The 15,081-nt window shown below is 43.3% G+C and overlaps 6 protein-coding genes and 2 non-coding genes across 8 annotated transcripts; 5 read left to right on the top strand and 3 right to left on the bottom strand. All coding sequences in view use genetic code 12, as the record gives it.

Annotated features, from left to right (window-relative positions):
- Positions 1-284: 284 nt before the first annotated feature.
- On the top strand, positions 285-1,448 carry CJI96_0002723 (uncharacterized protein; the record flags this gene model as incomplete). Its single annotated transcript, XM_029034264.2, has 1 exon — positions 285-1,448. One exon carries the CDS (start codon positions 285-287, stop codon positions 1,446-1,448), a length of 1,164 nt encoding a protein of 387 aa, XP_028889506.2.
- Positions 1,449-1,473: 25 nt separating this feature from the next.
- Positions 1,474-2,304, bottom strand: TFB3 (TFIIH/NER complex subunit TFB3; the record flags this gene model as incomplete). Its single annotated transcript, XM_029034263.2, has 1 exon — positions 1,474-2,304. One exon carries the CDS (start codon positions 2,302-2,304, stop codon positions 1,474-1,476), a length of 831 nt encoding a protein of 276 aa, XP_028889505.2.
- Positions 2,305-3,108: 804 nt separating this feature from the next.
- On the top strand, positions 3,109-5,883 carry AGE1 (Age1p; the record flags this gene model as incomplete). The annotated part of the gene is made up of 1 exon (XM_029034262.2): positions 3,109-5,883. One exon carries the CDS (start codon positions 3,109-3,111, stop codon positions 5,881-5,883), a length of 2,775 nt encoding a protein of 924 aa, XP_028889504.2.
- A 123-nt stretch (positions 5,884-6,006) lies between these two features.
- On the bottom strand, positions 6,007-6,079 carry CJI96_0002720. The gene has a single exon. It is a non-coding gene; the product is annotated as a tRNA-Phe (tRNA).
- A 1-nt stretch (position 6,080) lies between these two features.
- CJI96_0002719 lies at positions 6,081-6,156 on the bottom strand. Its single transcript has one exon. It is a non-coding gene; the product is annotated as a tRNA-Arg (tRNA).
- Positions 6,157-6,509: 353 nt separating this feature from the next.
- On the top strand, positions 6,510-8,138 carry CJI96_0002718 (tRNA adenylyltransferase; the record flags this gene model as incomplete). The annotated part of the gene is made up of 1 exon (XM_029034261.2): positions 6,510-8,138. The coding sequence occupies one exon, from the start codon at positions 6,510-6,512 to the stop codon at positions 8,136-8,138; it is 1,629 nt and encodes a 542-aa protein (XP_028889503.2).
- A 329-nt stretch (positions 8,139-8,467) lies between these two features.
- Positions 8,468-13,168, top strand: ARO1 (pentafunctional protein ARO1p; the record flags this gene model as incomplete). Its single annotated transcript, XM_029034260.2, has 1 exon — positions 8,468-13,168. The coding sequence occupies one exon, from the start codon at positions 8,468-8,470 to the stop codon at positions 13,166-13,168; it is 4,701 nt and encodes a 1,566-aa protein (XP_028889502.2).
- A 661-nt stretch (positions 13,169-13,829) lies between these two features.
- Positions 13,830-15,068, top strand: PTC8 (Ptc8p; the record flags this gene model as incomplete). The annotated part of the gene is made up of 1 exon (XM_029034259.2): positions 13,830-15,068. The coding sequence occupies one exon, from the start codon at positions 13,830-13,832 to the stop codon at positions 15,066-15,068; it is 1,239 nt and encodes a 412-aa protein (XP_028889501.2).
- Between the last annotated feature and the right edge of the window lie 13 nt (positions 15,069-15,081).

The raw sequence follows: 15,081 nt of genomic DNA, 5'->3' as shown, positions 1-15,081 counted from the left end.
AGTAGGAGGTAATTGAGACTACTTTTCAGCTTCATACATTGGGTGCGAAGCCTATCGAGTGGTACAGAGGCATTGACTCCAGAATAAAATACGGTCACCTTTTGCTGCTTTATGGGTGAGAAAGCTATCTTCAACAACTTCATGTCAGACAACGAAAGAACAAGGAATAAAATATTACTCTCGTTTTTTTTTTTTTTAAATTGACTCTCTCGACCAAGCATGCACCTGTAGACTAAGTACATTCGCGAGCTGATTATCTACTTTCATCTTAATACACCCATGTCATGAAAACGGAGTCAGATGTGGACGAGCTAATAGATGAGCTATTTGATAAAAGCAAAATAAAAGTACAGCCTCAGGAAGAAAGTACAACGTCCCGTCTATATCCTGAGCATTTCCTCAACTCAACTCCCCAAGGTCATAAATACTACCACGCTCTTCAGCAGTGTACTCGACAATTCATAGATGATCTGCTGGAAGGAAGGGTGGTGAAATTTGGTGATTCCAATTTGAACATACGACTGAGAAAGAAAGTGAGTGAATGGGATGGCAATGGCGCTCAGGAAGCAGTGGCTTCAGTCAAGTCAGATACTTCACCCTCGGTGCCGAAGACAGCCAGCACTCTATTTTCATGGTCTTCAGGGGATTCATATATTCGTGCTAGAAAGGAGGAGCTACGAAGTAGTTCAAAGAGCCCTATTCCTGTTACCTCTCCGACAAAAGCAAATTCTAATAAGCCAAAGAAAACGCATTTCTCCACACGGCTCAACTCGGTGGTAGAGACCGAAAGCAACAAGTTCATCCAAGACAGAATCGATGTCATCAAAGCTCGTCGTTTGGAGCAGGCTTCAAAGCGAGTGAGCGAACGAAAGCAGCGTGATCACGACAGATACATAGAACGTATGCGGAAAAAGGAAGAGGAATATGACAAGGCCCTCAATGCCGCTATCAAGCTGAAGAAAGATTCTAAGAACCCAAACTTTCTAGGCGCTCTATTCGGATTTGGGAGAAGCAGTAAGACGAGCAGCAGATCTGATGTGTCGGATGCCACCCTGGACATCCATACTATCACCAGCACAAAGAGCTCATTGGATACAACCGCAGGTGAAACAGCGATTGGTACAAACCAGGTTCAGAGTCCAGATCGTTCAAGTATCAATATGAAGGATATAAGTCATGAAAGCCTATCACATCATTTGCCTGGCATTAGCGCTTCGGCATCAATCCCTGAACCAGTAATCGTTGGGATCGACGATGCTTTCTCAAACATATCAGACAAATCGAATACCACTGTCACAAATACCTCCAATCTTGATGAATTGTTGGGCCTGCCTTCATCGAATTGCTCGAATCCTCTTGCGCCTCAAAAACACAAATTTATCCCGGTCGGTAACATAGCGAATCGCGAGAAGCCTAATAACGATTCAGAGAACCTCTTACAGTTATAGAATGTTAATCACAATGCATAGTCTATTATACTGTCGTAACTTCAAACTGTTTTTCCTTCTCGATGAAACAGTTCAAGCCCATGAAGGCTTCATCCAATGCTCTTTCCAAAACTAACTCTATGCGCCAGCCACTGCCCAAATATTCCCTATTCTTGGCAAGCTTGTTGACATAAGGGTCATAATATGCGTCATGTGAATCTTTGACAGCATCAGCAGATGCTCCAAGAAACGAATACCTTTTTTGTAGATCCCTGTCGCCCTGGAAGGGAGTGAATGGTGTCTTGTCTGCCTTGTCTTTTCCATTCTTGGCCAATCCACTGACAGATGCGAATTGTTGATCCAATTGATTAGAGATTTGCTGTAGCTGTTTCTTCCTGAGACTTATTCTTTTTGCTTGCTGACTTCTTTGCTCCTTCAATATATCTTCGGCATTTGCATCCGAGGATGATAACCTTTCCATTAGTTCTTGCTTCTGCTGCTGTTGGAACTCCATATCTTCCAACTCCATTTGCCTTTGAATCTTGAGCTTTTCCTGCCTTAGCCTTTCGGTTGCTTCCTGGTATTTAGTGATGTCAGCGTCTTTCTCACTCTCTCTCATGGCTCTTTCTAGAATCTCAATCTTGTGCTCATTTTCGTACTTCGTGATTTCTTCTTCAGTCTTCTCCACATCAATTCCATTCGCAAGATTGAAGATGAGGTTCTCTATGTATTCAAGGTAAGCGTTATACTCTTTGAGGTCTGAGAAGTCCTCCTCTGACTTGTTGTATATGGAATGGATCCGCTTACGCATGTCGACCTCTCTTTCTATTTTAATATCATCAAACACTTGTTTCTTGAATCTGTTCTTTCTAAGCATTTTGTTGCACTTTGGATACGGGCATTTAGCAGGCCCAAGGGAGAAAATTCGATCCACACATGATTCACAGATTTTGTGGTAACACTCTGGGTTGATTAGAAACGTCATATTTGGAGACAAATATCGATCCGTTTTACAGATCGGACACATGTCATTAGATCGGTTGTCATCGAGAAGAGCTGACATAGTTAAATCAGTTGGCCACGGCGACGAAAGGTGCTTACAACTCTGCTATCTCTATCAACCATGTGTCTTATGTGCAGGATGTTCAAATTTGAACTTGCTAATCAACCTTGCTTGCAGCTGCTTGTTCCAAGAGTTTGATTATAGATAATAGAAACCTTCTTTTTATCTTCTAATTATGTCACATCTACGCCGTTGAGTCCCAAAGGCTTAAATTATATATAAGGTGCCCAAAACAACTTGTAAAGAGGTAAGAGGTGAAGTTCATACAAAATCATTATATTCTTTAATTACGTATCAGCTAAATAATCCTTCGAGTTCTACTTTTGCCTTCTGAATCTTTTATTTAACTGTCCCACACATGTATCAGAAACGGACTACGCATTGGCAACAGTCACACCGGACAAGGTAGAATAGCTACACTTAAAAAAAATTATTCCTTTGTGTTCGAATCTTCATAATTTCCTCTCCACACGTATTTTTCGAGGCCCATATTTTCCCGAAATCAGGTTTGAAAGCATTGTTCGTATGGGGTACTAGCGGTACTGTTTAACTGCAGGAAATCCAAACAAACTTAGCCTTGTCATGGGAATCCACCGACAATAATATTACATACTTGTAATGGTTTCTGTTTTCCCTTTGGCGTTTCCATACGTCACCTATCAACCATCGATAGCTACACTATCGCAATTGTCCATTACCAATGCAAATGATACCGAAAGGTATCAGGCGCAGATAAGTGACTCCCGCTGCACCATAATCACAAAGATGAACTCGCAGACCAGAGAACCCGTGCCAGGGCCTCTCAAATATACTTCAAACAACCAAGAAGACTATCCTTTGCTTCTCCTGGTTCCTGATGAGTTTCACAAGTGTAAATTACATCTACGATTTAGGAAAAGAACTGCCGATTCTCAAAATTCCCTACTTATTCTCAAAACTTTAGGGGATGACGCCAGTCATGATAACCTCAAAAGGTTCTTAAAGAGCGAAGATTTGGAAAGCAAATACAGAGAAGTCTCAAAAATCGCTTTTTCTAAGTTCCTACCCGAGAACGGCTACTCGGACAACTATGAAATAATTGTAAATGATACATATGAATCGACGAAATTCGCTGACGGGAAGGTCAATTTTTTTGTCTGGGAGTATGATGTGGCAAGTAAAGAGCATATTTTGTTGCTAAGCTTCTCATTTTGGGTCGAAGAGTCAAGAACTACTGCACCACACGTTCAATCACCAACGCAACCTTTGCGTGAAAAGGCTCTTCCGAACACACCAAAAGATCTGTCTGCGTTCACTGTCTCAGACTTCAAACATGCATTCACTTTCTCTACTGAAGATGGGCCCGAGTTCAGAGGCATTCTAGCTCAGTACAAGAAGAGTCTACCTAAGCTAAAGAAAGCCATACATGCTTTGCATGAAGATGCAAGCTATATGGAGATGACGTTTAGAAAATTAAACAATTTCAAAAGAGGTGTCATCGATACGTTGGACATTCTCGTTGACTCACAATTCAACCCTTTGCTCGGTAGACTTGACCTTCCAAAGTCCTTCCAGAAAAACTTTCTTACATTTTTCGAATCAATTGAGAAGAGGATGACTTTCATTCTCAAGGAAGTTCTCAACTCTGCATTGCTATCAAAGATGTCCACCTATCTTACCGAAGTGACACCACATGATGGATCAGAATCCTCACATGCCAAGAAGACCTTCGAGAAGAACTCGAAGGAGTATTACGATTGGCTCAATAAATATCTCTCGAATGAGAAAGACAGGCCCGAGCTGAAACTTCTCGTCAAGAGAAAAAACTTCGAGCTCTCGAAATTCGATTACTTGAACGCTCTCAACCTAGCGTCTAACAACCAATATTTTAATCAATTCTTGGAAAATCTACTCAAGTTTTCCAGCGCTGAGTTTAGGAGTCAAAGATTTGACATCAAGGAGTTTAAGACTAATCAGAGCCTCTTGAGCAATGACGCCAGTGTCTATCTCAACACCATGTCCAGGTTCAATAGCGAAAAGCTACAGTATCGTCAAATGATAGAGGCATGTGCCAACAATGAGGAATTATCGGAAGTGGTTAAATTAAACCCTCTAAACCCTTCGAAGGATGCGACAAGCTCTGATACTTCCACAAATGGCGTGATGTCTTCCTCCAAGCTTGACCTTGTATTTTCTCTGGTTGCCGGCCAGAAATCTATTCCCACCTTTGGATTTCAAGGCTCTCAATTATTGACTGCGGATGATCAGAACGCCGAAATTTCCGGAATACTCTACGCCCTTGGTGGAAAAGGCAAACCAGGTTGGCACAAAGAATGGGTTGTTCTACGTGATGGCCAACTCAAAGAATACTCAGACTGGAGGAAAGGTAAGTCATTGATCAATAAGCCTATAGACATAGCATTGGCCAGTGTGAAACCCATAACGTATGATAAAAGGCAGTTCTGCTTTGAAATCATGACTTCCAAAGGACAGAAGCATGTTTTCCAAGCCATCAATGACGATGACAGGGACAAGTGGACAAGGGCATTGTATAATGCTGGACAAATCACCCAAAGGCTATTGGCTAATGAAAAGAAAAAGAAATCCAACAGACCAAATTTACATCTCGAAAAACCAACTTTTAAGAGTGATGATGGGGATGATGAAAGACATGGCTCTCCCGTATCAATCTTCTCGAACTCTATAGGTCCTCCAGATACAAGCGAAGTTGACTTCCTTAAAGCAGTCCACTCAATTCTGAATAGCAAGAACAACTTATGTGCCGATTGTGGCTCGTCGAAATCTGTGGAGTGGATATCCTTAACGTTTTTGGTCACTCTATGTGTCAAATGCTCCTCGTGTCATCGAAGTTTAGGATCGCACGTTTCGAAAGTGAGATCCTTGAAGCTTGACAATTTTGAGAATGAAAATCAGGTGTTGCTCAACTATATTAATAATGAAGAGGTTAACAGATACCTTGATGATCCTTCCAAGAAAATTCATCCTGACTCTGACAATGATGATCGGTTGACCTATATCAAACAGAAGTATTTGCAGCGCACCTTTGTGAATGTGTCATTGAATGTTGATGAGCTTCTTGTGAGTGCTGTGAGAAGGATCAACATCCCCGAAGTGATAAAAGCACTTAATTGCGGTGCCAACGCTAACCTTTCATTACAAATGGGATCACAATCCTCTGGGGTAGAGCCAATCACAATACAAATTTTCGAATACTCTTTAAGAAAGTTAGTCGAAGTGGATGAAAATGGCACTGTTCGAGAATACTTCGTAATTTCAGAACTACTTATTCATCACGGGTGCAACATCGACAAGATACGGGAGCTCAATCCCGCACTTAATCACACTGACGAAGCAATAGGCTACTGGAACGAAAAGAAGCTTCGTTTGAAATAAGAAAGGTATACATTTATATAAGAATGCTAATGATGGTATGATGTTAAGCCAAGAGACAAAATCATTATTTCACCTTGAGAGGCATGGGTAACCATTAATACATAATGCAAAAAAAAAATAGCTTGCGATTTCTGTGGATCGAACACAGGACCTCCAGATCTTCAGTCTGACGCTCTCCCAACTGAGCTAAAACCGCATGGAACCCACGCCGGGACTCGAACCCGGAATCTTTTGATTAGAAGTCAAATGCGCTAACCATTACGCCACGCAGGCGAGTTTGTAGTTGAGGAAAGCGGCTCAATCGTTAGATACTTTAAGTGTATCTCCCAAATTTCTCTTTAAACATCGCTCTTTAAAGTTTTCTCACAATTATCAATCAATATTTGTATTCGCATGCTTGAAAATGACCAAAGAGGGCCTCGCATGCTGGAGTTGTCGCTTGATTTTTCAGGTTGCATAACCCTAAGCTTGAGATTGTGCGACACGCATCTCACTAGCACGATCCCGTTACCTACTTGATGAGAGGTAGTCTTTTCACACGACTTCAACCCTTCAAATACACAAACAGGTCAATTCGCCTCTGCCCCAACCTCCTATTGTTTCGTACCGCATATTTCCTCAGAAGCATGCATTCACAAGTCAACTCATCGATCGTGCTAGATGAACGAGAAGAAACGATCAAGAAGCTATTGGTGAACTTTTGTGATGAGTACAATTCCTATGTGCCAGATGCTGACAAGCTAGAATTGAGGATTACTGGTGGCTGGGTCAGAGATAAGCTTCTTGGCAAAGAGAGCCACGATCTCGATATCGCTGTCAATGTTCTTTCAGGGGAAGAGTTTGCCTCTAAGCTACTTGAGTACACTGAGAAGAAGGGTATAAAATTAGGCGCCAATTCCACAAGCCTTCATACTATAAAGAAGAACCCAGAGAAGTCTAAACATTTAGAAACTTGCACTGCAAGGCTTTTTGGGTTGGATGTTGACTTCGTGAATTTGAGGAGTGAACAGTATACTGAGGAGAGTCGAGTACCGATAGTTGACTGTGGAACGGCGGAGGAAGACGCGTTGAGACGAGATGCTACTTTAAATGCGTTATTTTACAATCTCAATAGAAACAAAGTCGAGGATTTTACCGGACGAGGTATTGAGGATCTAAAGAATGGTTTACTCAGAACACCTCTTCAGCCGCTCAAAACCTTTGTGGATGATCCCTTACGAGTTTTGAGACTTATACGATTTGCCGCAAGGTTTGATTTTGTCATAGAGCCTGATACTCTTTCCGCAATGAAAGATTCCCATATCAGAAGTGCCTTGGTTCATAAGATCAGCAGAGAACGTGTGGGTGTGGAAACCGACAAGATTCTTACAGGCAATAACGTGAGCTACGGGCTCCGCTTGCTTAATCATGTTGGATTTAGTGAAAGTATCTTCAACCCAGGTGTCTTGGTATCTACAGTTAACGAACTTAATGATAAAGATTTGTGTGAGCAAATTCGACATTTCGATAAAAAAGTGTCGTCCCGCATTGATGCTGCGACCCAGCATATGCGATCATTTACTAACTCAGTGAAAAGTGCAAATGACATTCCACTTCTTCAGGCCATTTGGCAAGCTGTTCTGCAAGATAAGGCAGCAACGAAAGCTTTTTGGCTCTGCGTAATCTTGGAACCCTACAGTGAAATCAACGTCAGGCTAAACCCAAGAAAACAGTCACTTACTCACTACCCAGAGGTGATTCTCAAGGAAGGCTTACGCTTTGGCAAAGCTGATTACGATACTGTTAGCAACATCCTCAAGAATACTAGTGGCTTCACCACCTTCGACAGGTACTTCGAAAACCCATCTCAAATCACCCGCTCTGACCTTGGATTGTATATACGTCAATATGGCGACCACTTCCCGTTGTCTGTTGCATTTGGAGCTTTCAGTGATTACTTAAAGGGGGTAGAAACCGAGAACCGTACGGCTGAAGTTCCTACGCCAGATGGCTTGCACTTGCCATTTAATGAAACGGCTTTTCATGAGATAGCCTTCCAGTATGAAAGTTTGTTGGAGACGATCAAGTCTGAAGGTCTCGAAAAAGCCACCGATTTAAAGCCTGTTGTCGACGGTAAAATGATATCTAAGGCACTCAACAAAAAGCCAGGTCCATGGATGAAGGATGTCACTCTTGAGGTGGTGAGGTGGCAGCTTGATCATCCTCACGGCAGCGCCGAAGAATGCATCGAACACCTACGTAGTGTTCTTAATTAGGCAAGATGCTCTACTACTTGGGATGATCATCTGACGATTCGATACTTGCCAGGTAATATTCGACAGACGGTCCAATTTCGTCTGCAAAATGAAAAAGGAGTGTGAGAAAAAGGTGTAGAAACCTCAGACCCCCTTTCAAATCAATCTTCATCTAAACGCTCTTCATCAAAACGCTGTGTTTCATATTTTTGCAACCGCATAGGTCGTAAATGCAAGGTACTGCACCACTCTTGAGTGTTGGACCGCGAAAATCAGTCATCGTTGAGAACGCAGTGAAAAAAGTGGACTTTTCAAAAAAGTAGTTATCGTCGCAATCTCTAGTACACTCAATGGCTCATGTAGAGAAGGTGACGATTCTTGGGTCCGATTCCATCCATGTTGGTTACGGAATTCAGGACCACATCGTCAAAGAAACTCTCCAGAACTTGGCCACATCCACCTATGTCATAATCACAGATGAGAACATGGAGAAGACAGCTCCATTCCGAAAATTGAAGGCTTCTTTCGAAGCTCAGATCAAGGAGGAGAGACCAAATTCAAGACTTCTTTCCTATGCCGTCTCTCCTGGTGAGAACAACAAGTCCAGAGACACGAAGGCCAAAGTGGAGGATTTTCTTTTGTTGAATGGATGCACTAGAGATACAGTGATTCTTGCTGTGGGCGGTGGTGTTGTGGGTGATATGATTGGGTTTGTTGCTGCCACGTTCATGAGAGGCGTACGTGTGGTGCAGGTGCCTACAACGTTGCTTGCAATGGTTGATAGTTCTGTTGGTGGTAAGACTGCCATTGACACACCTTTGGGTAAGAACTTCATTGGCGCCTTCCACCAACCAAAGTATGTGTTTGTGGATGTTTCATTCTTGGAAACATTGCCTACAAGACAATTCATCAACGGTATGGCTGAGGTTGTGAAAACAGCTGCAATTTGGGATGAAGCAGAATTCACCAGACTCGAGAATTTCGCCTCGACTTTCATTAATGTTGTGACTTCGGATTCCATCGATCTTGCTGAGATCAAAACTGACTTGGTAAAGACGGTATTGGGCCTGATCAGAGTGAAGGCAGAGGTGGTGTCCAAAGATGAGAAGGAATCGAGCTTGAGAAACTTGCTCAACTTTGGCCACACCATTGGACATGCCATTGAGGCCATTGTAACTCCTCAGGCTCTCCACGGTGAGTGTGTGTCCATTGGTATGGTTCTTGAGGCCGAATTATCCAGATACTGGGGAATCCTTAGTCCTGTTGGTGTAGCAAGACTCATTAAGTGTCTCAATGCATACAACCTTCCAACATCACTCGACGACAAGACATTTCTTCTGAATGTTGGCTTCAAAAGGCATCTAGTGGTCGTTGACAGTGTTTTGAAAAAGATGGCTGTGGACAAGAAGAATGATGGATCCAAAATCAGAACAGTCATCCTTGAAGCGATCGGAAAATGCTACCAGTGGAAAGCACATGAGGTTTCTCGTGAAGATCTCAGGTTTGTTCTCACTGATGAAACCCTTGTGAAACCTTTCAACCCGGAAACTACTCCCGCTACGAATACAGTGATCCCTCCCGGGTCCAAATCTATCTCTAACAGAGCGTTAATTTTAGCTGCGCTTGGTCTTGGAACGGTGAAGATCAAGAACTTGTTGCACTCGGATGACACCAAGCATATGTTAAGTGCGGTTTCAGCTTTGAAGGGGGCTGATATTCGCACTGAAGATAATGGTGAAACCATTGTGGTGACCGGTAACGGTGGGAATTTGAAAACTTGTGACGAACAAATCTACTTGGGTAACGCCGGAACCGCCTCTAGATTTTTGACCACAGTTGCTGCTTTAGTAAATTTGAACACAGACTCTGGTGATCATACAATCTTGACTGGTAATGCCAGAATGCAAGAGAGACCTGTTGGGCCATTAGTCGATGCGTTGAGAAGCAACGGCTCCGATATTGAATACCTAAACAATGAGGGCTCCTTACCTCTAAAGATCAAGGCAGGTAAAGGCCTCAAAGGTGGCAGAATTGAACTTGCTGCTACCATATCCTCGCAGTACGTTTCGTCCATCTTAATGTGCGCTCCATACGCTGATAACGAAGTGACGTTGGCACTTGTTGGCGGAAAACCAATATCACAATTGTACATAGACATGACTATCTCCATGATGAAATCATTTGGCATTAACGTTGTGAAGTCGACGACAGAGGAACACACTTACCATATACCTAAAGGTGTTTACAAGAACCCTGAGGTTTACGAGATAGAATCTGATGCGTCTTCAGCGACATATCCATTGGCTTTTGCAGCTATGACTGGTACATCATGCACTGTTCCCAACATCGGGTCATCTTCTTTGCAGGGTGATGCCAGATTTGCTGTGGATGTTTTGAAGCCAATGGGTTGCATTGTCGAGCAGACTTCCACGTCAACTACTGTTAAGGGACCAAAAAGAGGTACTCTTAAGCCTTTGAAGCACGTTGATATGGAGCCAATGACAGACGCTTTCCTAACTGCTTCAGTTGTTGCGGCTATTGCAAATGACTCAACGCCTACCCAGATTACTGGTATCGCGAATCAGAGGGTGAAGGAATGTAACAGAATCAAGGCCATGGTTGATGAATTGGCCAAGTTTGGCGTGACTGCTAATGAATTGCCCGATGGTATCGAGATTTACGGAGTGGATTACAAGAATTTGAAGGCACCGCTGGCTGAGACTGGCGGAGTCAAGACTTATGATGACCACAGGGTCGCTATGTCGTTCTCTTTGCTTGCTGGAATGTGCTCTGAGTCTGTCTTGATTACCGAAAGATCATGCACAGGCAAAACATGGCCAGGGTGGTGGGATGTTTTGCATACCAATTTTGGTGTCGATCTCGATGGATTCGAACCACCAAGAGATTTGAATGATATAAGTCTCCTTGCTAACACCGCTAAGAATGGTGATAAGTCTATAATTGTTATTGGCATGAGAGCCGCGGGTAAGTCCACAGTGAGTCGCTGGATGGCTGAGCTACTCGGTTTTGATCTCATTGATGCGGATTCGGTCTTTGAGGAGGAGCATGGTGATATCAGGGACTTCATCAAGAACGAAAGTTGGCAAAAGTTCCGCGAGATTGAAGCCAACCTTCTTAAGAAAATTTTAAGTGAAAAGCCAACTGGCCATGTTATTTCAACTGGAGGCGGTGTTGTTGAAAGTGAGGAATGTAGAGCGCTTTTAAAAAATCACAAGAAGACCGGAATCGTTCTTCACTTGCATCGTGATCTAGATGAGACGATCGTTTTCTTGAATTCAGATGCTACAAGACCAGCGTACGTCAGTGAAGTCAAGGACGTTTGGCAAAGAAGGGAGAAATGGTATCATGAGTGCTCGAACTACTTATTCTATTCAGCTCACTGTTCGACGGACAACGAATTTCAAAAGTTAAGGCAATCTTTCGCTAACTTCATCAAGACGATCACCGGCCTCGAAACTTTCAAAATCCCTAGGGATAGGACATTTGCTGCTAATCTCAAGCTTGAAAGCTATGATGGCATCGTTGAAGCTTTGGAGGATATCACCGCTGCTTGCTCTGCTGTCGAAATTAGAGTTGATTTGTTGAAGGATCAAACTTCAAGCTTCGTTGCTGAACAAGTCGCTTTACTTAGAAAACATATCAGCTTGCCAATCATCTTTACTGTTCGTACTAGAAGTCAAGGTGGATCATTCCCCGATGAAGACCTCGAAACGTATCAGGAATTGACTGCGTTAGCCATTAAACTCGGAGTTGAGTTCTTGGATTTGCAATTGAACATCCCTACAGTTGTCACCAAGAAAATTTTTGAAAAGAAGGGCTTCACAAAAATAGTTGCGACTTATGTTGACATACATGGCAAAGAGAGATGGGATGAACCAGCTTGGGATAATAGATACAATGCTGCGTTTAGCTTGAATGCAGATGTCATCAGATTGATTGGAACTGCTGTGAACTTCCAGGAGAACATTTTGTTGGAGAACTTCAGAGCTAGTCATCAGAACACCCCGCTCATTGCATACAACCTCGGAGAGCAAGGAAAGTTATCAAAGATGTTGAATACGATTTTTACGCCTGTCACAAGCGAGCTTATGCCCGGCAATGCTTCCCAAGAAGAGGTCACCGTTGCTGAGATCAATTCCTCTTTGACTCTGGTGGGTATCTTGAATAGAAAGCAGTTCAATGTTGTGGGTTCGCCCATTGAGCACTCGCGTTCTCCAGATTTACATGGTTCTGCTTACGAAGCATTGAGCCTACCATACAAATTTGGTAGATTCGAGAGTAGCAACGCCGAGGAGGTGTACAACGAGTTGATGAAGAAACCAGACTTTGGAGGATTGGCTGTTACTATGCCATTGAAGCTTGATATCATGAAGTTCATTGACGAATTCTCTGACGCTGCTAAACTTATCGGCGCGGTGAATACCGTGGTTCCACTTAAGGGTCAACCTAATAAGTTTTTTGGTGATAACACGGACTGGTATGGAATCACCAAGTCTTTCAGCAGAAACGGCGTTCCATCTATTGAAAACTCTAGTGTCAATGGATTGGTGATTGGAGGTGGTGGTACAGCCAGGGCAGCTGCGTATGCTTTGCATCAATTGGGATGTGCCAAAATCTATATGATCAACCGGACTGCTTCTAAATTGCATGATATCGTGAGCCTCTTGCCTCAAGAATACAACGTCGAGGTTTTGGAGATGCAAGAACAAGTTGCAGCTGCCGAGCCAGTTTCGGTGGCAGTGTCTTGTGTTGCTGCCGACAAGCCATTGGATGAAAACCTCTTAGATAGTGTGGAAAGCTTACTACAACGCGGTGCAAAAGCCAAGAAGGGGGGCTTCAACCCTACTCTTCTAGATGCTGTGTACAAGCCAAGAGTGACCCCAATGATGCGGATTGCCCAAGAGAAGTACCAATGGACGGTTGTTCCTGGGGTTGAAATGTTGGTGAATCAAGGAGAGAGACAATTTCAGGTTCATACCGGTCTCACTCCCCCTTACAAAATCATTCACACGGCTGTTGTACAAGAGTAGACGTAAGACATAGAATTTTACAGAGCATACGAAATTGATTCTCCTGGTGTAGGATACTAGCTGACAACATTGAAGCCAACATAGAAACATTTCGAAGCTTTGAATTGTATAATCCTCGAAGCCTTACGTCGTACTAGAATTCTTTGCAATGAGAAAGCAAAAATTTAAAATGGCCTGTAGAACTATGGGTGTTGAAACTATACATGGGGCAATTATACCGTATGGCTTAAGTCTTGATCTCACAGCATTTGCATGTTCAATGCAAAATCACCCAACACAAGTAAATGCAAGACAGACAGTTTGTAGAGGTTAATCTTTACTGCCTAAAAGAAGCAAATCAAGAATAAATCTTGAGTATGCATAAATCCATTACAAACTTGCTACTTCTCAATAATGGTATCGATCCAGCGAGGGGGTGAGGAAATGGTTGCAAAAAAAAAAAACAACCTAGAACGAGCGCAGAAAAAAAGAAAAAAAGAAAGAAAAAAGCAACGTGCGCTAACTCGAGGGGAGGGAACCCTGCACAGCCATACACTGCGTCTTCTCGGAGTAACCCTAGCGCCATCGGACTCATGCATAGAATGCCCTCACGCATGGCTCTTCCTACTTAAACCGGTGCATTTCCCCTCTTACAACAAACAAATCATTTTCTTCACCTAGTATGCTAAGACGGTCATTTGTTACATTGTCAAGGTGCCTACGAGAAGCTGAACATGCAGCAGAGCAGACCGCAGAGCTGGCGCCCACAGGGTTCTTTGGCAGCGTGCGATCCATCTTTGGTAAGCTGCAAAGACAGCTAGACCTTGAGAAGAGGGAAGAGAGAGAGAATGCTTCCAACCCGTACATTCAGTATCCAGTGGTGACAAAGGAGCAGATGAAGAGCATCTTGAATGATAAATATAAGTTCCAGTTGGGTTACGCTCTGTTTGCTCACCATTCCACCGTGTCTGACCCAACAGTCCACTCGTTAAGCGACTTGACAGATCCTACCCAGCTTAATAGTCTTTTGCCCAGAAGAAGACCCCAGGGTTCCCCTGCGGATACGCTTTCGATCAAAGCTGGCGACGACGCCATGTTAGTGTCGCCTACGGTGATGGCGATTGCAGACGGCGTGTCAGGGTGGGAGTCAAAGGGGGAACAGTGTCTGCTGGGGATCTGGCTGAGGTCGATGGTGGAAACGTTGAGCCGTCTCATGACGGAATACAAGTTGAACACGTCTCCTCATCACCTCAACAAAAGGGACATCGACCAGATCTTGGACGATTCATACTTGCATACCTCACATTTGATGGACCTTCAGAACTTGAGGGGCTCTTCTACGCTTGTCTTGTGCATGTTAAGTGGCGAGTACTTGAAAATGATAAGCATTGGCGACTCCAAAATTATAATTATTCGAAATGGTGAAATCATCAAGAAGAATGAGGAACAGCATGTGTCCGATCTATGCCCGCAACAGATCGGCACCCAGACGCTTAATGTGATGCCCTCTGAAGTTGCCTGGGTCGACTCTATCAAGCTTCAACCTGACGACATCATTGTCATGTGCTCTGATGGCATCACAGATAATTTGCATGATTGGGAAATCGCCAATATGATAGACGAGTACGTTCACTTCAAGAATGATGACATGAGATCTGTCGCCAATAAAATCCTTAGAAAAGCGAAGCTGACGGCTTATGACGACAACGCATACACCCCATATAATGAAATGGTGAATAAGCTACCGGCAAACAGATTTGGGAAGAACATCAGCTTGGGCGGCAAGCTAGATGACATGTCTATTTGCATTGCAAGAGTTGTCGCTAATATCAAATCTTCCAAGACAACCTCGCTGAACAAAAAGCAACCTAAAAAGTCCACAGGGCCATTGAGGGCTCCTTCTACATACTACGACCTCTAATCTTTGATTTGCA

Source organism: Candidozyma auris, chromosome 3 (assembly GCF_003013715.1).
Source record: "Candidozyma auris chromosome 3, complete sequence".
Classification (NCBI taxonomy): Eukaryota; Fungi; Ascomycota; class Pichiomycetes; order Serinales; family Metschnikowiaceae; genus Candidozyma; species Candidozyma auris.
The sequence above is the reverse complement of the archived record's forward strand: the minus strand, read 5'-3'. Positions and strand labels throughout refer to the sequence as shown.